The sequence below is a fragment of the Apodemus sylvaticus genome, chromosome 13 (assembly GCF_947179515.1).
Source record: "Apodemus sylvaticus chromosome 13, mApoSyl1.1, whole genome shotgun sequence".
NCBI classification, from domain to species: domain Eukaryota; kingdom Metazoa; phylum Chordata; class Mammalia; order Rodentia; family Muridae; genus Apodemus; species Apodemus sylvaticus.
The window spans coordinates 16332528-16359130 of record NC_067484.1 but is presented as its reverse complement, the minus strand read 5'-3'; the positions used below and the strand labels follow the sequence as shown (position 1 = coordinate 16359130).

At 47.2% G+C, this 26603-nt stretch overlaps 1 protein-coding gene across 3 annotated transcripts in view; it reads right to left on the bottom strand.

The window, feature by feature from the left end:
- Nucleotides 1-26603, bottom strand: part of Ctdp1 (CTD phosphatase subunit 1) — a 66335-nt gene that overhangs the window by 19967 nt on the left and 19765 nt on the right. The window contains exons 8-12 of one of the 3 annotated variants that reach the window (XM_052201498.1): nt 25248-26291; nt 23330-23471; nt 21847-22056; nt 17975-18135; nt 8608-8697 (exon numbers count right to left, since the gene is read on the bottom strand). In XM_052201498.1, coding sequence (XP_052057458.1) covers nt 18003-18135; nt 21847-22056; nt 23330-23471; nt 25248-26291 — 1529 coding nt within the window. In that variant the 3' untranslated portion in view covers nt 8608-8697; nt 17975-18002. Of the gene's footprint in view, nt 1-8534; nt 8698-17974; nt 18136-21846; nt 22057-23329; nt 23472-25247; nt 26292-26603 lie in introns of those variants that run through there. The other 2 variants (XM_052201499.1, XM_052201497.1) reach the window with 2 other exon arrangements.

The window sequence follows — 26603 nt, the reverse complement described above, 5'->3', positions numbered from 1 at the left end:
TTATCACAGGGCCGGCCTGGCTGGCCCGCTTTGATGAAAACACTGACATGTCACTGGGGCTAGCAGATGCCAAATGCCGAATAAAGAGCTTGGCACCGCTTTTACTCTGTAGCCATCCTCCCTTACACCCTTACAAGTTGGCTCAGCTCTGTGCAAAGACGTGCTCATCATTTCAGGAGTGTCTGTACAAGCTGGTAATCTTTCCTTTGAGACTGGCAGTCTTCAGATACATAACAAGATATTTTCAAGATTTGTAAAGACATCAAAACAAATGGACTGTCAACGGCCACTGCTGTACAACACACATCCTTGGTGTGGCAGGACAAAGGCTGTCTGTTTGTCCTGCCCACTTTGCCCAGAAAGCTCCATTCTGCTTTCAGTGCCACCTGTCTGTACATACTGGAGAACAACAGAGGAAGAAGTTCTTAGCTGCGCCCCACCCTCATGAACAAGTGATAGGATCAGATAAAGTGCCGAGTCAGAGAACAGGCACGTAGAGCAGCTCAGTCATGAGACTGCACCAAGGGTCGGGTTGTTAAGGCACTACTGGCACTGTTGGCTACCACAGCATGTAGGTCTGCACCCATGCCGTCCCCTGCGGCCGTCACAGCTCCCCAAGCAAACATCTTAACACTTGTAGGGCAGTGGAAAGGCACTGGTTTTACTCGGCAAACAGTAACTGCCGAACAATTTGCCTCTAGCAAAGGCCATGTCTTATGCAGACTGAATGTGCACATGGCACCCAGCAGAACGGGAAAAGCAGGGATGTGCAGCAGCAGGGATGTGCAGCAGCTGCAGCCCTACACTGATGACAGCCGTCAAACACCAAAGGGACAGTGCCATGGTGCCACGTGGAGCCTGCCACTGCTAGGCTCCCAGAGCTGCAGGGTGCCAAGATGGAGACTGTCCAGAGTAGTCCAGTTTACAGGCTCTGGGGTCTCCCTTGAGTAAGCTCACAGCAAGCAGGCTTTAGATTAACCAGGTGATATGAACATACCTCAGTTTCCATTTTCTTCAATCACCTTTAGTTCACAGGCATGAAGTGAGCATGCCACCATCAAGCTTAGAGCTTGTGTACATCCTAAATGAGTGTGTAAATGAGTGTGTAAGCTTAGAGCTTGTGTACATCCTAAATGAGTGTGTAAATGTTCAATGAAACAAAACCTCCAAGACCAGCAACATGACTCAGCTTGGGAAGGTGTTTGCTGTGAAACCCGACAACCTGAGTTCTAACCCCTAGCCCACATAGAAGAAAACGCACTCCTATGAATTCTCCTCTGGTCTTCAGTATACATGCTGTGCCATGTCTCCCACCCCCAAATAAAAACCAGTAACAAAACAATATAAAACAAAATGACCTTCAAATTATAATCATGGGCTGCGGTGGTTCAGTAGCAGAGCGTACGCCTGGCATGGTAAGGTCAAACTTGATCCCCACGCTGCGAGGAGGAACTCGATCTTTCTTACTTATACACTGGGCCCGAGAGTGGCTAGCAGTGCAGTGCTATGCGCACAGCTGTGACTCCTGAGGGACAACTGACCTGGATTATACCCACCTGCATGGTGCTCACCCACACGCCGCTCACCTTCTACCCAACTGTGCACACACACTAGTGTCTGCTTCCTTCTGCAGCTCAGTGTACACAAGACCAAGCCAACACATCCTCGCTGTACCTGCTTACACTTTATTTCTCTCAACAAAGACCAAGAGTTGAGAATGTTTTATACAACTTCAGAGTCTGCTGAAGGCACTGAGTATTAAGCCGCTGCCCACCTGGTAGGGTGCCAGTCAGGACTAACAAAGGATCAAGCCAGATGGGCCTCTGAGCCACGCTAACAATGGTTCCTCAGAATTATTCTAAGGGGCACTGGAAGGCAGGGGGAAGCGAGCTGAGGAGAACCACCTTGAAGACCACACTCGGCATGCTCAGAGGACATAGGCTGCCTACAGAATTTCCTCTGTGGGCCAAAGCCCACACAGTGACTGACTGTGCCAGGTATCTTAGGGGCCCAGTTACTACCAGGAGGAAGGTAGAGGGCAGCAGAGAGACAGCACATGAAGCCAGCCTCACAGACCTCTAGGTCAAGGAACTAAACGGTATTTAAAGCACATGCTGCTGGCAAAAGACCCACCGGAAACTTACAGGAGTGGGCTGAGGTGGGGTGGGAAGAAAGTTTTATCTTTTAATTGAATGAAAATCTGTCGATAAATTAAGACAGAACACACATCCTGACACTGAGCTTCGTCATCAGCGGAGGAAGAAAGCAAATGATTCTCATCTTTGTTATAGATAACAGCTGTTGCATCTGAGCAGGGACTCCAGTCTTCTTCCCACACACCAGGAAAGGCTGAGTCTTGTACTATACCAAGCAACCTTCAGCAGTTAAAAGAACAGGAGGTGAGTCAGAACAGGAATCACTGCAGCAAATCCTTAGAGGGGTCCATTCCGGCAGCTGAGGGTTCTGGAAGAGTCTATTACATCTGCTCCAAGCTTCACTGTTCTACAGACTATGACAAGGGACGGTGCATCTCCATGCTTAAAAGGACACAGGCATCTTCCATGTGAAACTCTTTTTAAAAAGTGCGATAGTGTCTGGGAAGGATGGAGCAACCACAACAGACTACAAGGGGCCTTCATGAGAAACCTAACATAACTCAGTGAGAGCCTTGCTGCATGTGCTAGGGGAGCCAGAAGAGGAAAGGCAACTATGTGCTAGGTAGTGGGTCCTCCTGCTGACTGCCTGAGGGAGCTACTGGGGGCACAGGCCTGTCATGTAGAACCTCTGGGACAGAGAAGGGACTGGTGGCCTCTTATGGCTCTATAGGTTTGTCTGGACTACTTCGCTAGGCCTAAATTGTTAACCATGGCCAAGGGTGGTCAGGGTTGTTGATAGCATGCTAACAATTACATTACAGGGGTGGGGACTGCCAACACCCACTCTCAATGGTGGAGATCCTGACCAGCAGGTCAGCTAGAAGGGCCATGCATGGTTGGCTCTGCTCAAATGAGGAACGTGATTTGCTTCACTATTATGACATGACACACCCCTTCTGTCAGGCAGGGACTCAGGAGGCTGAGGCCATTATACTGGTGCCTAAACTGTTTTCATTTTTCTTAGTGGCTGGCAAAATGAATAAATTAGGAGTATAAATTAGCGTGTAAATTCTGACCATGAGCAGGACTGACTGAGGTTGTCAGACTGGCAGAATGCACAAAACTTGTTCTGATAAACACTTAAGCTGTCAAACTCATGTTCTTCTGAGAGAACTGAGATGTCCCTTTGCTATAACTGTCTTGGATAATATAATGTACATTACCTTGGTAAACTGGCATTAGCTACTTAAGTTCACTGAGAAGCTGGCTCGGACCCAAGGATGTTGTTCCAAAATGTCCTCCAAGATTTCCTATCTAAGGATTGGCTAGCTTATCTCAACTCTTGACCGGGAGGGAAGAGAACAACTAACAGCTCACGAGTCACACATCACGACCTTCAGAACGCCTAGCTGGCGAAGCATTTCTATTTGTGGTGAACATTATTTATTTAGAGTGAAGCAGTGCCTCCAGTGGAAACAGGAAATGAGGTTCAGTCACAGGAGGCTCTTCCAGAGACTGCTTCAATTTAACCTGCACTGCTGCTGGATGACTCAAAGGGGCTGGTTTCACGATAATCTATGTGCTGTTTCTGTATGTTCTATCATATGGAAGTCTTATCCAAGGGGACCCTCTGCTCTGTCTGAAACCTGGATCCATAACTCTACCTTACTGCCCCATGATGCTACTTTTTGTTTGCTCTCTTAACTGGGTATACCAGTGATCTCTACTAGATGTTTTAAGTACCTGATTTGATGCTATCTATTGACACTATCTGATATTTATTTTTCTACGTTTGCTTGCTGTGTACTTAATAAATTCACCCATTCAAAACCAGAAAGATGGCTATCATAGATCATTGAACTGTACAGAACAAATCATTATTAGAGTAGTTATACAACAGTGATACGGTCAGGGCAGTCTAGTCAACCAGGTGACTTACCCAGTGCTACTTGGGATGTAGCCGCTCATATTCTCCAAGCCCACTTGTTCGGACACAGACCAGCAGGCTGCAGCAGGTAGCCCTGCCCCCCCACCCCCCCACTGGTATTCTATCTTGGGGACTACACTGGATTGTCAAGAATCTTTGGCTTCTCTGTTTCTAGAAATACACACAGGATTAAAGCAGCTATGAGAAAGCACAGTGTTGGTTTTTATTAGCTTTACATGTTTCTGCTGTACTTTTCTTGGCCCACTCCAATCTCTAATTTGCTTTCTAGGCAATGCTTTCTAGAGTTCTGTAGTTTCTCTTTGGTTCTGGACAGAGAGCGCCACCCTCAGACCTGTGCTTAGAAAAGCACTGGCTTTCCCTGCTCATAGAGGTGGCAGTGGAGCCTCCATTAGGGATCTGGACTTGGGGCAGTATGTCGTCAAAACCTCTGCAAACAGAGCCAGGAATGAGGGTGACATGCTGAGGACCCTACCCACCATGTCAGGGAGAACGGCCACGGTGGGGAGAACTGAAAAGTCACACTCAGGACTCCTCAGTCTCCTTTCTCCGTAAGCAGGCTGTCACCACAGGTACAGAGACCCTGCCACAGCACCATGCCTCAGCCACTCTATGGCTCCCTCAATCTTGTGTCTTTTATGTCTTCAAAAGCAATACCATGTGGACAACACTCACACACTGTTAAGTTCTGCTAGAAGCACAAGATGTAATCTGGCTTCCCTGGCAGCTTCTGTCTGCTGACCCTGAGGAAACATGTTCTTATCGCCCAAGTGAGGCCTGGAATGTTTCACCTCAGTGGTGCCAAGCTCTGACAATCACAGCCACTTCTCAGCCCCAGGCACACAAATTCGCAGCAAAACCATCCATAAATAGCCCCAATCCAGTTAAGGGCAAAAATTCCGGTTCCCCTCTAGAACACTGCTCCACTGTTTGCATTATTCTTACCAATCTTATCTTCCAAGCTCCTACCAGAAAGATAATTAAACAATTAGCACTCACAAGCTTTTTTGGCCCAAAGTTCCAAAATCTTCACTAACTAGCTGATAAAATAGTCCAAAGCACAAAGGCACAAAAAGGCACTGGGCCAGGTTCATGGTGGCAACAAACCCACTTCTCTAGTAACAATTTTTGTTGCTATGATATAACACCTCGACCAAAGCAAACCTAAGTAAGGGGAAGAAAGGGCTTACCTGCCTTCTGATTCCAGGTCAGTCCATCACTGAGGGAAAATCAGGGTGATAGGGCAAAGCAGTTATAGCACACATAGTGTAAACTCGTAGACAAGTGACTTCACCTGGGTTGCCTGCCTGCTTGCCACCGCGCCAGGTGACGTCCTTCACTATTAGACAATTTAGGGGCCAGCCTGTGAAAGGTGGGTCTTTCTAACTCAAGCAACAATCTAGAAAATTGCCCACAGACATGGCCACGGGCAACCCAATCAAGGCAATTCCTAGCTGAGATCCACTTTCTGGCTTATGTCCAATTGGCAGGTAAAACTAACTAGCAGAGTTATGGACATCTGGCGTGTCCATACTGTGCCCTGCCATCACACACACCACCAGCGGACACTGTCTGAAGGGCCTTGGCTCACACTGGAGACTGATGCATGTCATCAACTCTAGTGCTGCTGCTGGTTATACAAAGTTGTCTGCTCTGAATGAAACATAACTGTTAAGAGGAAACAAACTATTTTCCTATCATTAGGAAACATAAATATGAAATTAGTGTATTATTTTCAATTATATTGTATTAAAATGCTGATTTTTAAATTGCTGTTTTGAGTTGCTGACTTGAATTTCATAAAAAAAAAAATCATCAACTGAACATTCGTGTGGGATTAGCACATGATTCCCTAACAATTCTTGAAATGGCTCTAAGCATATTACTGCCATCCTGTATGGTTTTTATTTTTTGTAAAACGGTTATCATCAGAAATGATGATTTACAAAATATCAACTAAAATGAAAAATGCTGAGAATGTTCCATGTTCTGCAGTAGCAAATATTTAATCAGTATTTAAGTTTTTTAGAAGAAAAATAATTTTTCTCTTAAAAAGAAAAAATTTTGAATTAAATCCCTAGAACTTACACAAAAGAGCCAGGCAAGGTGGTACACACTTATAATCCTAGCTCTGTAGGCAGAGAAAGGTGGATCCATTAGGCTTACTGGCCTAGGCAGTCAGCCTAGCCTAGCTGGTGAGTTCTTAACTGGTGAGAGACGCCCCAGCCCCAGCCCCAGCCCCAGCCCCAGCCCCAGCCCCGCCCCCTTCTCAAAAGTCAAGGTGGATAGTACTGTCAAAACAATGTCCAAGGTTGTCCTCAGGAACACTCATCAAATAAGCATATTTATCTTATTAGAGTACAGGCTTGCTTTTACCTTTAATAAGCAACAAGGTTATATGTATACCAAAGAATTCTTTTAAAATAAACTTCATGATTCACTACAAGTAAATGTGTGGTTTGTATACCTAGTTATAAACCAGGTTAAAATGTCTCAGGGAAAAAACTGCTCTAGCTCACCCAAGGAAGCACCGGGGAGTAACATGGATGGAGGTGACTGTGTGCTTCTGGTCAAGTTCCTGTGATATCCTGTCAAGCAGATTGATGCCTCTCCCCTAAAACAACCCCAGACCCTTTCTCCACCCAAGGTCCTGCCCTGGTCCTTGTATCTATGGTTTCATTGGAGATAAAGGTCTTTGTAGATGAGTTAGGTAAGATGAAGTCACTTGGACCAGCGTGGTCCTAGAGTAATGTCTACAGACAGTGATATACAGAAGACAGCTAAATCTAAGCACCCATGTGGCTTGTGACTACCTAATGGATATGTCATGCAGATCCTAAGTGGCCAGAGGCACATGAAAATAGCCTGGTGCTTATACATTGTGAGTCTGCCTGCCCACTTTGTCCCCAAGAAAACTGGACAAACAGTCTAAGGTGATCTGGGACCTATGGAACTCAAAAAGCATCTCCCTTATGCTCAGACATGGGGAAGCCTGGCCACTGTCTCTGTAGGGGGACAGGGATGTTTTCTTTTATGGTCCCTGACCCAGGAATGATCAAAGCCTGTGCAGGATATGAAGCTTCTGGTTGTCTTCCCCCAACTTAGCAAGACCATGCCCATGAGCAGAGCTCCAGCTCCTCCTCAGGAGCTGCTGCAGAGCTGAGCTTAGGGGCTAAGCTTTTATGGCTAAAAGGATAAGATTCTGGAGTAAGTAAAAGTTGCTGTTTCACAGCATAATTTGAGTCTTGATATGAAGGGAATAAAAAGCAACAATAAGGCTGGCCAAGTAGTATCAAATGGACTGCAAGGGAATTCTTGTGAAGCCAGAAGGGAAACAGCAATATGGCAGGCCCCGGGATCGGGGGACGGAAGTACGATCGGCCGGAGTGGGCACTGCTTCCAGATTCAAATCAGCTGAGCTTGAAGACAGGGAAGCAGTGGCCAAGAAAAACCTCATGAGATGACCACAGTTAAAGTGAAAAAACACAGAAAAACGGTAGAGTTCTGAAGGAGCTATCATCTGAGAGAGAATCTGAGTTGTGATGAGATTTCATCCTGAAAAGAAACGTATTTTCTTACTTTTGCTAAAAAATAAATAAGAAGCACACTTTCTTCCTTGAGCTCTCGGCTGCATGGTCGATGGAAAGGAAGCAGTTCTGTCCCACAGCAGTTCTGTCAGGTAAAAGGCTCACACGCAGCTGGAGGAAGGGTGCAGAGGGCGGCTTTTGTCCACGTGACCTGAAGCTCATCTCTTACAGTAGTCCTCTCAAAGCAGTCTGCAGAGCAATGGCTGCACAGACCACACCACAAAAACCCCAGAAGCAAAAGCTCTGTCAGAGGGCTAGCCTGGGAGCCCGGAGAGAGATGTATAAGGCCAAGGGACACAGGAATACCCAGGGCTGAGCCTAGAGTACAGACAATACTGACTTGTGTATGACATAGTTTGCTTTTAGCTCTAAAGGATAACCCACCCCCCTTCACACCCCCGGTATTTAGGCTGTAATTAAAACACATCTGTTGTCAGGGTTTTCAATTCTCCAAATTGAGCATTTGAAAAAACTAACTTCACTTTATGTACTTAAAACTATTTAGTGGTGTAAAAATGACAGAAGAAACTGGTCTTATTTTGTCTGAATTCATGTATTAAAAAAAAAAATCCGTTTAACTGAATACAAACTAATTAAGCATTTCACATCTTGAATCCTATCAGCTTTGTCTGGACTGTTCCCTTAGCAAGGTATCCTGAAAAGCTCTCGTGGCTCCTGTAGCTCAAATGTCAGAAGCACCCTCTTATGGCAATCTGGAACATCTGCAGACACTATCACGAATCCCTGGGAGTGGTGGCTGTGCGTTTCTGTTGCCAAACACAGGGGTACTTCATTTCATGTGGTCACAAATCCTTTGACTAGGAAACCAGGTGCTGGCTCACCCCCCTGTGCCTGTCCTGCACAGATGCCACCTGACTCTGGAAACTGGCCCTGCACCATTCTCACCTCTTTGTCCATACTCTCTAAGTCCTCCTTACAGAGAGTGTACAGCGGCATTGTCTCTGACATACTGGGTTGTCGCTTTCTTCTAGCAGGGCCAGGCTGCTCTCCATCTTGAGATTCTGGCAGCTCTTCACCAAACATTTGCTGCTGATGTGGCTGAACAGCTCTGTAAGGAATGTTACAGTCCTGTGTGAGGAAAGCAGTTTCATGGCACCTTTCCAGCAGACACCTGACTCCTGGATGAGTTTATACACACAGAACATGTGTAGGGACAGACAAGGTGCACTGTCCACTCTACCCACTTTCTACCTCTGCTTATGTAGCAGACCCAGCATCTCCTCCTAGGATGTGTCCTGGCCCTTGAGGAGGCTCACACTCACATCTTTTACAGAGAAGCCACCTTGTCTGCAGGCTATCGCCTGACTTGACCTGAGCACAAATCTTACAGGGAGAAAACTGTTTGCCCAAAATCACCAGGGAGTGTCATTTACCCTTGAGTAAAGCCAAGACTTATTAAGAAACAAAAGAAAGCAAAAGTGACATTTACTTTCTATTCAGAGCATAGAGCAGAAGCCAAACAGGAATGGTGAGTTAAGAGGTGATCTCAATGGAGCGGAATTAACCTGCTTACAAAGGACACAGAAGAAACATTAGATTATCTGTGCACAGCTTCACTGAGCACTATAGTAACCAATCAACTGCAAGGACCAAGTTCAAGCCTCCAAGACATTTCTAACCTGAACCCCTACACCAACACTAAATTGGTATTCTTATTGGCAAAATTGCAGCTCTGTTGAAAAAGTTTCTGTCTGCAATGTGAATCTACATGTGCCAAACCTTACTGAATATATTTTATGCATGTTTAAGTTTACGGTATACCAGGCAAAGTGGCTCATCTTCACAGCTGTAGGACTTGGAAGGCAGGAGACTGTGGTTTCTGAGGCCAGCTGTTTTTAGAATAGGTTCTTTCTGAGCTTAGGAGTGGGACGAGGAACTGAGCGCCACTGCTACAGGTCTCAGGCTGGCTGTCACAGACACTGTGTATAGGTGACAAGACCTCACCATCACTGATAGGGGTCCTAGGCTGGCTGTCACAGACACTGTGTATAAGGTGTCAAGACCTCACCATCACTGCTACAGGTCTCAGGCTGGCTGTCACAGACACTGTGTATAAGGTGACAAGACCTCACCATCACTGATAGGGGTCCTAGGCTGGCTGTCACAGACACTGTGTATAAGGTGACAAGACCTCACCATCAGTGATAAGGGTCCTAGGCTGGCTGTCACAGGCACTGTGTATAAGGTGACAAGACCTCACCATCACTGATAAGGGTCCTAGGCTGGCTGTCACAGGCACTGTGTATAAGGTGACAAGACCTCACCATCACTGATAGGGGTCCTAGGCTGGCTGTCACAGACACTGTGCATTAGGTGACAAGACCTTACCATCACTGATAGGGGTCCTAGGCTGGCTGTCAAGGACACTGGCATAAAGTGATATGGCCTCACTATCACAAGGACATATGTGGAACCCAGCAAGATAGTGCAGCTGACAAAAGTACTTGAGCCAAGCCCGACCACTTGAATTGGCTCCCAAGGATCCACAAGGTAGAAAGAAAGAACTGACACTCACAAGTGCTCTGATCTCCACAAGGATGCAATAGCATATGCACACCCACATGCATACATGTATTCTAGCACACACGCACACACACACAAACATAGTAACAAAGAATAATGGGGTCTTAATTCTAAGTCGCAAAATTAACAAGAAACTGCATTAGGCTAAATGAATATTATCTGTCGAGGGCAAAGGATTTGTTTTCTCCATGTTCCTATCTTTGGCAAAACTCAGTCTGAGCAGTCAGATAGCTCAGGAGAAAGTATGAGGAGGACATGTGTGGCCAAGGCTCTGTACTACTACCTTTATGAGAAAGATGGGGGACTCATGGACTGCAGAGCACTATGGTTAGTATTACATTTGATATAGTACAACTCCTGGTGTTATTTTCTTGTAAATAAGTAAATAACTGGGGGATGAGACAAGCAGACTCTTACTGGCAGCTGTTGGACTCTGTCTTGCATGGTTGCCTCAAAGAGTGGGTTGAACTCTATGGCCATTTCTGAACACTCCATGGACACTGTAAGGCTCCACAGCAGCCTCAGCTGCTTGCCCTAAGGCTGTTTCAAAGCCCCTATATCGAGTTTTTGCTATCATGAGACAGGCCTTGGTAAGCTCTAGATGACCCTAAAACAATTTCTAGGTACACCCAAGGGACAACACTTCCTCTGGTGGGCCCCCAGAGACTTTACTGAGTGGTATCAAGGGCAGTGTTCTGAGTGCTGCGAACCCATCCTCTGGCAATATAGAACAGCCAAACTGAGTCACTTGGTGAGTTGGATGGGCAATGCTCTCCTCATGCAACATTAGGCTTCTCTTTAATCTTTACTTGCTTACTTTTAGTAGAGTGGGCTAAGAGTCACCAGAGTCACAGTCATGTTGGAGGCAGCAGAGTGGCAGTGACCTCTGAGTAGTCGGCATAGAGTTGTCAAAGTGGCAAGGCTGTTGTTAGCTGAAGAGGAAGCTTAAGAGCTCAGACTGTCCAGGGCAGAACAGAAGCTGAAGAACAGAAGGCTGTAGAGAGCTAGCTAGACAAGAGAAACTGTGAGCCATGGCGGCTGGAAGACTTCTAGAATGCTGCTTAGCCCCAGGGTCTGAGCTTAGACACTAGGCTTAGACACTAATACTAGCCAGAATCAAGGGGTAGGGAATCCTCTAATGCCAACTCCTGCCAACATCTAAGGAATCCCAAATCTCCTAGGCTTGCAGGGAGCTGTTCACGTGTAGAACCTTTCTAAACACTTAAGAGATGGAAGGGTCTCCAGGCATCTGAGGCTTGCAGGAGAACTGCAACACCAGAGGGCACCACCTCCTGCCACAGCTGCTCCTGTCCAGTGCTGGAGAAATAAGCCCTGGAAGGAGCCTCTTCCTCCTTCCCATGCTTCTATTCAGGTTCAGCAACAGGACCTAAAACATGACTGACCACGTTTACAACTGCTCAAACCACCACCCTCTGCTCCCAACAGCCACAGCTCCAAAGCAAACGGGAAAAGCTCACGTTTTTACTAAAAGTAAACATACTATGCTTCTCTTTAAGGTTGTCTAACGGTTTCAACCAAATGTGAAGTGTAAGAACAAAAGACCTCTCTACTGAAAGAAAGCTTAGTGCTTATCTTTAAAGGTTTTTAACTGCCAAGGCCACGCCCAGTTCACAGTCACCCCGGTCTGACAGCACCAGGAGAGTTTTGCAAAGGGTAACAGGTTTGAGGTGCATGAAAAATGCAAAACCCCCTTCTTTGACCTGTAAGGCATTGCAAATCAGTCACTATACAGAAGCTCTCAGGTACCTCCTGAAACAGTCTTGACCTCCTCCTCCTCCTCTTCCAGGGCTGCCCTGGTGCAAGGCCATTACTCTAAGAACCAACCACCAAAGGAGGAAGTATGGCAGAGCCACAAAAACGGAAAGCAGTACCATTATATTCCTTCTCAATTTGAAGAAGCAACTTTTTATGTAAAACATGTATTAACAATGATTTAATGTGTTAAATGAGCTGTTTAGACATTATCAATTCTACTCTAACCAAACAAACCCAGTGTTGCCTGGCTCATGCCATCTTAATGACAGCAGGGAGGGGACAGATAGAAAGCCTGGAGTTTAACAGCACCGTCTGTGCAGGAAGACCATTCCATGATGGGCACCAGCAGCAGCACAGGGGAGAGGAAGACTTGGATTCATTTCCTAGTAATACTGCCTCCCCTCCCCCACCTCAACATCAGTTGTCAGTTAAGACAGAGGATGCACCAGACCCAGATTCTTAAGGTGATGGGAAATGGCTGGGCTTCAGCCAAAATTACTGTGAAGAACAAGAAGACCTCTAACTGTTGGAAAGGACAGAGGGTTGTTAATTCCAAGGTGACCTTTTATCTTACAAAGATTTTAAACCATGTTGAAAAGACTTTAACCATCAATTACAGATATATCTGAAAGAGAGGGGGGAAAAAAAGAAACCTTTGGCAACAAAGAAGATGCAAAAGACTGAGGGAGTGCGAGGATGAGAGCATAAAGGAGCAGGCAGGAGGCTGGCAGCAAGCTCGGCTGCAGAGGATGATGGCCTTCAAGACCTCAGGGACGAGGCAACAAAAGGCTCAGACTCTAAAAGAGGCAGAGATGAAGCCAAACAGCAATGGCTGGAAACGTCCCTAATCTAGCAAAAGTCAAAATACTTCTAAGAGGATGAGCAAATCCTTTACTCCACAGTCTCAAAATCCACACCAGCACACAGTGATGGAACTTGCAATTAAAGACAAAACAAACAAAAAAGCATCACGGAAGCAGCATGGGGAGGACGCCTCCCTACTCTTGTAGAAGGAAAGCCAAAAGGAGAGCCTGCGTGCCAGATCCAGAAAGCAGGAGGGCTCAGCTGCTTTCAAGGCGCTAAAATGGAGCTATTAGGAAACAGAGTCCACCATGGATCTCCCTTACGGAAAGGAATGGGGTCAGAAGCACACAGAAGCCTGACCGAACCCTCCCCAGGAAGGACACAGCAGGTAAGGGCACCATAGAAGACCTAGCTCTGAGGGAGTCTCTTGAACTGCATGCAACTTCTGGAACATATAAGCAAGCAAGCAAGCAGGAGGAAGACTATGAAGAACAGAATCCCAGGAGCTTTACAAGGAAACAATCACAACTCAATAAACTAAATAATTGCCTTTTGTCTTGTTCTGGACACAGCATCGCACAGTCGAGGCTGGCCGGAGGATGATTTTGAACTTCTGGTCCTCTTTCCTCTACTTCCCAAATGTAAATAACTGAATTGTAGAAGAGATCTCCAGAAGAACTGATTTGCAAAAAAGGTATGATTCCCAGTATCAGGGCCAGTCAGAATCAGTGAGACAGACAGACATTCCAAAGTGGGTACCAGCTCTCTACAGGCTCAGTGAAGGAAGCAGAGAGGAGAGGACACCACTCAACCCATTCTGTGAAGCAAGTCTCATGGGGCACACAGTGGGAAATATATCGCAGACTCATGGCTACTGTGCCTGCCAACATACATAAGCCAATAGAAATAGGTCCATTTCAAGAGTTCAAAGATGCTTTCTGTTTTGCTTTAAACCAACCAATGGGGCAGGGAGACATTCTGAAGGAAGGTGCTAGCTGCCTGCTGGCCTGAGCTCTGAGTTTGGACCTACATGGTGGGAGGAGAAAAATACTTTTGAAAGCTGTCCCATGACCTTCACAGTCACTCTGTGGCATGCCCCACAAGTCCACATACCTTCCTTCCAAAAAAAAAAAAAAATAAGAATATAAATGTAATAAAATTCAAACAAGGTAGAAGCAGGCTCAAGAAAAATAAAATGTAAGAGGTCATAATATACACAACCTCCAAAAACACCCAGTCACCAGTAACAAAACTTCATATATGAGGGAGGAAGAAGGGATGGTCTCCAGTGTAACAAGGAAGATGACACAAACCCCACAGATTCTCAATAACCTATCCAAAGATAGTCATCCAAGACTGAAAGAAAGGTACCACGCAAGTCCTCTGGTGGAACAGACGGAGCCAGGAAACAGATGCAGAACAATGTACACTTGACTTGGGAACAACCACCATGAAGGTCTGGGGCATCTGTGGAGCAGGGCGGGCCTCACATCACAGTGATGCACACCTGTGAGCAGCAGGGCAGGCTGCGGCAGGACAGCAGGCTTCATGCTAATCACAGAGCTAATCAATCCATCCCCCATCCTCACCCACCTTTGTGGCATGACAGGGTCAAAAAAGACCTCTTGTAACTTCTACAAAAAGTGACTCAGGCTGGGAAGGAGACTCGGCAAAACTGTCATGCAGGCATGAATACCGAACTGGGATCCTCAACCTCTGTTGAAGGCCTGGCACAGCCACACCCGCTCCTCTGATCCCAGACAGCAGAGGCACACAGGCACAGCTTTGGAACTCACTAGTCAGCCTGCTCACTACACTGGTGAGCTCCATCTCTGCCTGACACTGTAAGGTTAAGAGCAAATGAGGGGCCGGGGGACCCTAACCTCCGGCCTCCACATGCACTCCTGTGCACACACCCACACACCTCTTCATACAGAAAACATCATATTTAAGTACATGTAAAGTGTTAAGAATACAACACATTTAGAGAAACAGAATAAAACGGTTAGAGAAAACTGAAGGCTAGGCTGTCGGTAATAAACTCAACAATGAAAACACCATTCACAACAAAAAAGCCGGGAAGTAGAACTTTACAAAACCCATGGAGTAAAAACTATTATTCTATCAAAGGTCCAGTTAAAAGGTAAAAAGACAAACTACAGTGGAAAACATACAAAGACATGTTAACAGTAATAACCAAAAATGTAATTGGAGAGTGGGCAAAAGCACAGCTATTTCAACAAAGAGTAACTATAGCCAATGGATGCTCACAGCTCACTGAACCCTTGAGAGCGACATTTGGCCTCTCTCTGGCCCTACTTTCCATGGAACCTCCATTATCTTAGCAAGTTCAGTCAGGTCAGGGGTCAGCCCCTGATTCACCTGGCCGGGGGTACCTGTATCTCACCCTGCTTCAGACATTAAGAGTGGGATCAGATGACATCACCCACCAACTGGATACAATTGGCTCTCAAGCCACATGTTTACTGTGCCTGAATCTCATTAAGAAGTGCCTGCAGATGTCCCTGACTTCACTCAGTGACAAGTCTAGGAGACTCCACTGAACTAATTACCAAGTACAAAGCAAAACTTACAACTTCACAGCCAGGGCGACAATGCTCATCAAGGATAGTGCTTGGTGCTGTTGCCAAGCGCCCTGTCACAATGGGTCTGCATAGAGTTCCAGGCAGTCCCAGGATGGGCTGGCTGTAGGCACAGGAGCCCTGTGACAGGCAAAGCAGGAGCCACACAAGTTGTAGGATGGCTTGAAGAGCTGTCCATGCTACTGTGCTGGGGGTCCAGCATGGGCCAAGGAGACCTACAGCTGACAGTGCAGGTCAGCCTCCAAGGCCTCGGTGGATGTCTGGAACTGTGGGTCCAACTAGAGATGAGAGAGTCACTAGGTGCCAAGTACCATGGGAGTGCTGAACCAGAGCACACCTACTCGTTCAGTGCCCCAGCATGTGAGTGAGACTCAGCAGAAAGGAAGCAGAGTCCAACAAGTATGGGAAGGACGCCTCTAGTTTAAATCAGAAGGGTGTTTTCCACATGGTGGTCTTAAAAGCACTCTAGTACATCCAACAGAGGGCTAATATCTAATGTATACAAAGAACTCAAGAAGTTAGACTCCAGAGAGTCAAATGACCCTATTAAAAAATGGGGTACAGAGCTAAACAGGGAACTTTCAATTGAGGAAACTCAAATGACTCTGAAGCACCTAAAGAAATGTTCAGCACCCTTAGTTATCAGGAAAATGCAAATTAAAACAACACTGAGAATCCACTTTACATTGGTCAGAATGGCTAAGATGAAAAACTCAGGGGACAGTAGATGCTGGAGAGGATGTAGGGAAAGAGGAACACTTCTCCATTGTTGGTGGGATTACAAGCTGGTAAAACCACTCTGGAAATCAGTTTGGCGGTTCCTTAGAAAATTAGACATAGTACTACCTGAGGACCCAGCTATATACCCAGAAGATGCTCCTACATGTAATAAGGACACATGCTCCACTATGTTCATAGCTGCCTTATTTATAATAGCCAGAAGCTGGAAAGAACCCAGATGTCCCTCAACAGAGGAATGGATACAGAAAATGTGGTATAGCTACACAATGGAGTACTATTCAGCTATTAAAAACAATGAATTCATGAAATTCTTGGGCAAATGGATGGAACTACAAAGTGTCATCCTGAATGAGGTAACCCAATCACAAAAGAACGTATGGTATGCACTCACTGATAAGGGGTTGTTAGCCCAAAAGTTCAAAATAAACAAGTTATAATTCACAGACTACAGGAAGCTCAAGAAGGAGGAGGACTGAAGTGGGGGTGCTTTGGTTCCTCTGAGAAAGGGAACAAAATAGTCACAGGAGCAATAAAGGAGGCAAAGTGTGGAGCTGAGCATGAAGGAAAGGCCACCCAGAGACTGCTCTACCTGGTGATTCATCCTATAAACAGTCATCAAACCCGACACTATTATGGACAATAAGTGCATACCAAAAGGAGCATGTCATGGTTGTCTCTTGAGGGGACCTATCAGATGCTAGCAGCCAACCATTGGTCTGGGCGAGGGATCCCTAATGGAGGAGCTGGAGGGTGGACTGGAGGAGCTGAAGGGATTTACAGCCCCATGGGAAGAACAACGATGTTGGCCACTCAGATGCCCCAAAACTCCTAGGGACTAAACCATCAACCAAGAGGTACACATGGTTCTAGCCAAAAATGTGGCAGAGGAATGCCTTGTCGGGCATCAGCAGAGGAGTGGTCCTTGGTCAGGTGAAGGCTCAACAGATGCCCCAAGAAAGGGAAATCGAGGGGGGGAGGTGGGAGTGGGTCAGGTGGAGGGGAATATACTTGGAGGCAGGGGGTAGGAGGAGGGATTGGGGGTTTTCGGGGAGGGGGAAAATCAGGAAAGGCTTTAGCATTTGAAATGTAAATGAAGATTATATTCAATAAAAAAGAAAAGAAAAAAGAAAAGAAAAGCACTCTAGATTTCCTCACTCAGCAAAGAAGTGGTTCTAGAAGAATATGTCTGACCAAAGTGGGATAAGAGCTCTCAGCTACATTCCTTGGTGTACACAAACACATACACGAGTATATTCTTCTAGCATTTGGATGCTCCTGGCTCCCCAGACATCCAGTTCTCTGTATTTAGACATAGGCAGTGAGGAGTAAGGGGTGGGGCCTCCATTTTTCCTTATGTAGACTGGTCAGTTCATCAGTTGTGAAATCAGGGTCCTGACTACGACTTTGCAGCATTTCTAAGCTTCCTGTGCATTCCAGCAGGGACAGCAGGAGTATGGTTCCCGACACGTTCGTTCCCCAGCAGCCTCCAAAGTGAACTAGGTCAAGCCGACATGTTGGTGCACAGAGCCACTTCCCATTAAAGTCTATGCAGTGATACAGTTGATGCCTACCATCCTCTTATGGACCAAGACAGGTGGCAACCTGGATGCACAAGACACTTGCAGGTTTAAAAGAAAACCTCACCTCCCCAGAATGCAGCACCAGAGACTGGCTCCTGCAGCTGCGCGAGGCAGCTCCACATTTCAGACCTGGCTTCCTCTGCTGTCGCATTCACAGCTTTATTGAGCTCAGCCTGCCAGACACAAGTTATTTCAGACAACACTTTTCTCTTGTCTTGGAAATCCCTAGTCTACTGACACACACTTCAAACAAAGTTGAATAATTAAAAAACAACATTGTACCTAACACTGTACTCACCTTAAGACAAGGTGCCTTTGCTTTTTATTTAAGGAAAAATAACTGAGAGGCTGAGTTGGTTTCCGCAGCGTGGAAAGCAGACTGCACAGGTGTTGCGCAGGTGCACACCAGCACATACTGACTTTGCGGCTGCTTTAAATTCTGGAAGCACTGCTGTCCAACTGCAATTTAGAAACTGAATTTCAGAAATAGCCTTCAATGCACAGCTCCTTCTTGCCCCTTATCAGGTTATAATAACACTGCAAAACAGCCAGCAATAGAAACATGAACCCCTTGACTACTGGGACTGTGTGCTCAAAGGGGAAATCTTAGGGTATTGCTGGTTCCTGACACAAAAGTCAAAACCTTTCTGTTTCCATCATGTGAGAGAGAGAGCTTCAGAACAGGGCTGCTTCCTACAAAAACCCAGATCTGGAACTTCAAAACCCAAGCCCAACCTCTGACCTCCAGAGAACCAATCACTCAGCCACTCACTTAGTGATTTAACCTACTACACCCACGTAAAGGGATTTCCACAGAGCCTCCAGAGTGTGTCCACAGAGCTTCAGAGTGAGTGTGCCCAACTTCATAGGTGCTGAGCTCCTGACAGCCTCTACTACCCCAAGAACAGCCCACACTTTCCCTGACTCCTGCCTTGAGTTCTCCATTTTCTTCACCCATACCCATCTGCCTCTCTGGGCTGACCAAGGCACACTCCCTCCACAGCTACTGTTGGCTGAGACTTTGGGGAAGGACTCAAAGTCTAGAATAGAAAGGAGTCTGTAGTCATCAGACTCCTTGGTTCTCCCTCTCTTAGTTTTGATTCTCAAATCTTGGATGCTGTAGTGACCTCAACTCCCCCACTGTGTCTCTTGAGATCAGAAGAATACAGCCTTTATGGCCTCATAGCATACCAGCCCCAAAACACCACTTGGGTGGCTACAAGCCACAGCCCAGCTGGTCACCGAGGCTGTTCCCAACACTGTCCATTGCTGTTCCATGTGACAGCTTTACGACTATGTTAGCAAGAAAGAAACTGAAGAATTCCAAATCTTGCATCTTACTCCACTGCCCCCAGACTACTATTTTTACTTCTAGGTCACAGCTCCTAAAGCAAAACCTGGGTCAGAGAGCATGCACTCAGTAAAGATTGCCAGACCTCAAGCAAATGCTGAACCCACTTAGACGTTCCAGCAAAACCCAAGCACCTGTCACCTCGGAATGAACAGACAGCCCTGGGATGAAACCTTTGTGCTTAGAGATTGTGTGAAGGCTAGTGTTCATCACAAACCCTATTTCCTACAACCTGGACACTTCATCTCTTTCCACTGCCACTCTCCTCTTGAGATCACCTAGTATCATGCCTGACCACCTGGACCCCAGGCATCTAGCTCAGTCTAGAGACCACACTTGCCCTGACCTCCATATGTGCATCCGTGTTCCACATGAAGGATGTGCACAGACTTAGTACTACGTGATTTTACTTGTGTTACACTCTCTGCTATGGGGCTTTCCCAGCAGACTCTAAAACATCCCCACTCCACTTTCCACACTGTCCAACACCCTGTGCCTTCTGGTTTTCATGTGTCAGAGAAGCAGAGAGCAGAGAGATGGCAGGGGTGAGTGGTAAGCAGAGGTCTCAGCACTGCTGCCCATCTGAGGCATCAGAATGTTTTTGCTCTTTGGTATAATGTATGCAGCATCAACATGTTCATACAAGTTATATGCATATATGAGTGGAGGCCTGAAGCTGACCTTGTAACTTCTCAATCACTCTCCACTTCATGTCTAAGACAAACCACGCCCCTGACTGAGCCAGGCTGTCTGGTCACTGAGTGTCAGACGTCTGCCTGGCTCCCCCTGCCCTGCTAGCTGTGGGTGTGCAGATGTACTCCACTGTGGCCTGCATTTGTGTGTTCTAGGCATACAATGCCCCACCCCACCCCACCCTACCCCACCTGTGTCCCTGCACACTCATCCTCTTTATTTGCAATCCAAGACCTCTCTGAAATGAGAGCTATACCATTTTAAAAGACACTTTGGCAAAAAAGTACATGTTTACCTGAGATATTTTAGGATAGTAAAATACATATAGTGCTCTGAACCAAACTCAGACTTCTCATACAAATGAGTTACCTGGGATCCTGTGTGACTGCTACCTCATACCTGTTCTGACTAGGCTCTGCACAGCAGCCAAGCTTGGCTGTGGCTATAGCAGGAGATGCCAAAACCTCTGTCTTTGTGTTCCTGGATCAGGTTACACTTGATAAGAATATGTAGAATTTGCCAAATAGTGCTGATCACAAGAGAATTTGAAAGGAGGTTCAGTCTGAATTGTGAAAAATTTCAAGAAAAAAAAATGTATAGTGAATCTATACTGAATGTAATTGTATAGACACTGAATGAATAAATGTCTACCATAGGTACCTGCTACAGAGAAAACTAGCTAGGACGCCACACCACTGGACCACGGTGATATGCACAGCCAGGGAAAGCTCTGGCAGCACGGTGCTCAAAAGGCATCTCTCCTGTAAGCACGTAGGAGGGTTCCATTATATTTGTCACATGACAAACTTCATAAGACAAGCCAACCGACACCCCCCTCCCCAAACAAGAACTTAGTAGAGAAAGGACCAGAAGAATGTGAGAAGGCAGTTTGCTGCAGTGTACTCTAATAGTGAGCTACAGCCACAGAGAGGCTGCCTTCACAAACCTATTGCTACCCATTAGTTTCCCAGGACAGCTCATGAGCTATGACCAGCACACAATCTCACCAAACAATACAGGCCTACTCTTCTGGGTATCTGGGCAAACCGTGACCTGGTTTGCCAAAGGGGCTGCTATACTGTACCGCAGTCAGAATCTTCACAACCTTTAACTCAGCGATCCCACTGTGGTAATAGGATGGCCCAGACTACGAGCAAAAGCATGTGGATAGTGACTAACCGGAAGAAACCAAGCTGCAGTAATGATGACCCTTTCCATTTCAAAGTGCGAGGCAGCAGGTGCATCCCAAGGTGCACCGAGGAAGCAGAGCCACTTCACAGAGTCCTTCTGTTTGTGCCAATCCTGCTTCCCACTACCTGTGTGTCACTGAGGCTGGACACAAGTGTGTGGATACAGGACTAAGTTCTGGCTCCACTCTAAAACTACTCTGCTGAACACATGTAAACTGACCAGGCCTCCAGAGAGCACTTGCAATCCGAGCAGAACTAACAGCACTATCGCTCTGGGCTGTTACCCCAGGGATGATCTTGGTACCTTTGAAGGAGCTGAGAATGGGCAGGTGACTGTATGCCGACTGCAAGCTGAACACGGTATCTACTGCCCCAAACCTCTAGCTCATTATCTGAACAAGCAGGATATGCTTCTGCTCTAGAAGGATGGTCTGAGGGTTCAAAGGAATGGTGGTGACTAAGGCTGCACCGAGCGAGCAGGGATTAATAAGGGTCTGTCACTTGTGGGCATCACTAACCCTGCCATCAAATGACCTTTGATCTACTTCAGTGTTCTCACAGACCTTTCTGAGAAAACATCTCTTCTCAGTATATGGAAAAGTCCAGGTGGCTATGACTGAGTGCCTGCTGAGGACAGACCTAAGAGGGAGGTCAGAGTACCCTGTGGGACCCTCCTCTGCTGGGCATCCCAGGATTCTCTTGTGTACCCTGCCAGCACTGAGCATCCTGTAGACATATAACTCATGGAAATCACACGTACACACCTGCTTGTTTAGTACAGGCAGCCCAGCACTGACTCAGGACTGAAGAGAACCTCAAATATCACTTGTCTATACTGTAGCCCAACAAAACCATCTTAATAGGTTCAGAAAACTGAAGTTTAACACTTTAGATGCCCATCTTCAGCAAAGGAGGCTTACATGTGCTACAACGTACCTGAAGGAGGAAGGCTCTCCATGGATAAGTGGGGCACTGGAGGGAGCTGGTGCAGAACCCTGGGTGCCCATCCGGATGAGCTTGCCTGTGTTAGAGTCATAGATTCGAACCTCGGGACCAGGATGCGCCTTGGAATGGATGGGTGTAGGGTGGAACAAGGCTGTTGGAAGTACACTGTGTCTGTCTGCAAAGGCTGCAGGGCTGTTATCCCTGTGGGATGAGAGCAAGGGACATGAATGCCGTTATTGGTAACACATGGCCCAGGGACACAAGATGGAAGAGAGGCACGGCAATGAGAATGGCACGGCACAGGAATGGGGCACAGTGCATCAGGGACAACAGACACTATTGCCTAGGCACCGAATGAATGATTTCAAAGTCTTAACTGGATGCTTCAGATAGAAGATTTGAACTCTGAATTCTAGAACACAACAATGTGTAAAAATAGTATCATGCTTAACCGCCTGCATCACTGGTGGGACGAGGAGCCCTCGTCACAAATACACAAAAGATGAAAAATTCCATTTTCCAATATGCCTCCATCTGAGTAATTTTGTATACTTGCTCCATGGTCTTCATCCCATATCCTTTCTTTGGTTCTGAGATCTAACCTAGCCTTTATATAACGTGTGTGATAGTATCAATCCTGAAGACAAACATGCAAACTAGAATTTACTACTGCGTACTGCAACTGAACTTTATAGGAAAGCCCAGCTCTAATGCTTCTCTAGATATTAACAGTTGCTCATCTTCGAGCCCACAGAGGACCTAAGCATCACACTGCAAAGGCCAAGGCCAGGGTGGACAGAACAGACTTCCCGTCAGGAGCACTGCAGCCTTGGGAGCTGGGCAGCATTTGTAATGGTTAATAACAATTCACATAAGAGATCTACCATCATCTAGGAGACAAGCCTCTGGCCATGCTTGTGAGGATTATTCTGATTGAATTTATTGAGGAGAGAAGACTCACCCTAAAAGTAGGTGGGGTACACTTCTCTGGGTTTGGGGGTGGGGGTGGGGTCCTACACTACACAGAAAGGAAAACGCTGAGCACCAATATTAATTATTCCTTCTTCCTAAATCCTGCTACAATGTGACTAGCTACCTCAAGCTCCTGTGACCATAACTTTCCTACCAGGATAGAAAATATACTCCCTCCCCCCTTAAATTGTTGTCAGGGTATTGTGCCACAGCACCATGACAAGTAACTGATGTGCCATGGGTCTTGGATGGACACCCCTCAGCTCACGGCTCTCAGCACTGTATCCAGCCAAAACTCAACTAGTCCTCCTGAAAGCACTGCTGGGTATGAAGAAGAACTGAGTTTACAGAAGCTCCCAGCTCAGTTTGGGACGATCACAGGGGATGAGAATGGGTCACGGGTGAGCACAGACTACATTAGATGCCTGGTTGTGGCTGGGTACCTCTGGGAACCGGAGGGGAGGCAGGCGTCGTAGAATAGGATGGACGGGAGGGAACCAACCTGTGTGCCCGGGTATCGTCGTCTATGAGTGGGAAGAGCTGCTCCTCTACCTTGTCCCAGCGCTCCAGGCAGCTCCACAGCCAATCAGGGCTGACCACATGGAGGTGTTTGCACTCCTGTGCCTGGCGCACCTTCTCTGTACCTGCAGAGACAGCACGTCAGCCTGCCTGCCGCGTGTACCAGAGTGGGCTCTGACGTCACTCTTAGGCTAGAGCTGCACGCCAGGCTTACAGACAAGCATCCTCCTCACCACCGAGGACAGAACCTCTGGTCAACAGGATCTCTGTTCTTGAACTACTTCTAATCCTAGAGACAGTGCAGACCCCGCCCCCCCAGGTGTGCCTATTTCTCTGGCTCTGGTGCCAGCCAGGGCAAGAGCTCCATCGGGAGGCACCCTATCACTTTTCAACTCCTTAACCAGTCGGGCACCTGGCCTGGCCTTCTCCCCTGCCTCACACACTCTTCTCTTTTTGTCCTTGTGTGTCCCAAGAGCCACTGGAGTGCCAGTGATCACCCAGTGAGTGACTCCTCAACCATCTTCAGCTGATCCTGCCCTGCCCTGCCCTAGTGTCTTATGGCTATTTTGCATACCACTTGGTACCCCCATGCTGCAGGATGGCTGAGTCCCAGACTAGCTACGTTCTCAAGGAAGTCACTCTCTTCAATAGAAAAGGTAGGATGAGAACACATCTCACAGCAAACCCATGAATAAGGAGTCCACAGAGAAAAAGCTTCAAAACCAGGCAAAACAGAGATGAACACTAGTTACTACAACAGTCTCTACACAAGCAGGTACGTGTACACACACACACACACACACACACACACACACACCAAGGAGAGACCTGACTTACCCACATACACACACCAAGGAGAGGCCTGACTTGTGCTGTCAATGCTCGCTCTCTCTCTCTCTCTCTCTCTCTCTCTCTCTCTCTCTCTCTCTCACACACACACACACACACACACACCCCAAGGAGAGACCTGACTTGTGCTCTCGGTGCTCTGGAAGGAAAACCCTTTGTCCTCAGACAAAAGCTGTTGCTGGGGCCAGAGAGCCTGTCTGACTCCCACTGATCTGCGCAAGATGCTCTACAAAGCAAATAACACCATAGCCTGGAGCTATAGTAAAAGAAGACTGCAGCCTTTGGGGAGACTATGGGAACGGACCACCTCCACAGCCAGGCAGAGCTTGGAGGTGAAGGCTTTGGGTTGTAGTCACTGACTACTGTGAAGGACAAATGGCAAGGTGACCAGCAGTGTCTACATAACCCAGGTGATGTTTATAAAGGAAAACTCTAATTGCTTATGAAGATCATTTAAAACTAATTAGTGTTTAAGTTTTTCTTAGAGAACCTTCAATATCTGTGTAACACATAACATGAAAGTGACTATTCCAGAGACCCAAGACAGGTGAAATGTATATAGGAAAACCCAAAGTCAAGTCAATTATCAACGTATGTACGTACGTACGTACGTGTGTGTGTGTGTGTGTGTGTGTGTGTGTGTGTGTTGGTATGTTGGTTCCTGTCTTCCACCTTGAGATTGGGTCTTTGTTATTTGTTGCTGCTTATTCCAGGCTATCCGACTCCCACGCTTCTGGACTCCTCCTGTCTCTGTCACCACAGCGTGCTGCAGGGGCACTGGGAACATGACAGGCATCTCTGTGCCTGGCTTTCCATGGGTTCTGGAGATGCCAACTCGGGTCCTAACACAGTGCTGTGTGACAAGCACTTTCACGCACTGATTTATCTCCCTAGCAGGCCAACCTGCTTTTAAGCATCATGCTCATAAAGATGCAGTGCTGTAGGACCTAGCCTTGAAAAGGGGGACCAGGCTGAAGCGCAGGCGCATGCCCACCCCGCAGCACTACTGGTTGCATGTCCCCACCCACAGGAACAGGGACAGTGGCACATACCGGCCCGCGCTGCAATGAGGTGAGTGGCCCTGTCTGGAGCATCAGGGCTGAGCACCAGCTGGGTGAGGACCTTGGCTCCCAGAGCCGTGGCATGATAGTGCTCACGAGTCTTTTCCACAGGAAAGTTTGTTGGGTGCAGCCCACTGAATATCACAGCCACATCTGCTAGCACCTTGCTCTTGAGCTCTGGCACAATCTTCCGTATATCTGGAGCTTCCTCAAGCTCCTTGTTGAGGTATCTGTCATATTTCGTGTAATAGTCAGTGTGTACTCGGACTAGGATCTCCTCGAGGTGTATCAAGTGATCATCGTCATCTGTGTCCTCTTCCTCTTCCTCCCCGACACTCTGGTCTAGGGACTCGCCTGCAGTGACACCTGACTGCTCACTGTTCTGTGATTCCGTTTCAGCCTCTTTCCGATCCACACTGCCATTGCCCAGGCCACAAAGGCTGTCCCGTTCACCCTCCTCCTGAGTATCCAGGTCTGATCCTTTGTCATGTGAGTGGATGCTAGACCCAGACTCTCCCAAGGGGCTTGCTGCAGATCTCCCCACAGTCGTGTCCTGGGGCCCACTGTGCTGTAGAACTTTTGCTCTATCCCGGGTGGCTGGAGACTTCTTTCTGTGTCCTCTCTCCTCATTCTCCCCATCGGAAGCAGAGGACTTCTGACCTTCTGACCTGCTGCTCTCGCTGCTCTCACTGTCGCTGGACAGGTCAAAGTCCAAATCTTGGGTGGCATCTCCTTGAGTAGGCTGCACTCCTGGTGTTGTCCGACTATCCCATTCACAAGACACAGGGAGCTCCGCAGCTTCTGTCAGCTCGTGGCCACTGCTGCTGGCAGGAGAGGCCCGGGTGAGGGACCAGGCTTCCTTCTCTTCTGTCTTACTGGGAAGAACTCCTGGTACAGCCTCACCACCATTGAGCTCCCGGGAGGCCTTCCCAAGGCCATTGCTCTGCTCCATCGAGGGAGCAGATCTGCCTTCCTCAGGATCCTTCGCTGGCAGAGCGTGCTCCAAGAGGTCTCCTCCTTTAGAAGAATGATTTACTAAATATACAACACACAAAAGGAAAACTTCCTGTTATCTAATGGTAAATAACATTCACAACTAAACCCCACCCTCTCCAGGCCAGTCTGAATGCCTGTCCTCACTGGCTCAGGCCTAGGCAAGTTTCTGGTCCAAGAGCTGGACAATGAGCAGCTCATGTTGGTGGCCATGCACAGACCTTCTGCCTTTACAGCCTATGTGGGCATGGGGTTCTAGGTCAGCACCCTCATCTACAAGGGTCTATATCTGCAAGACCCCACATCCACAAAAAGGAGCTTATCTTCATTTTCTACTTTAGTGCCTACAGAAGC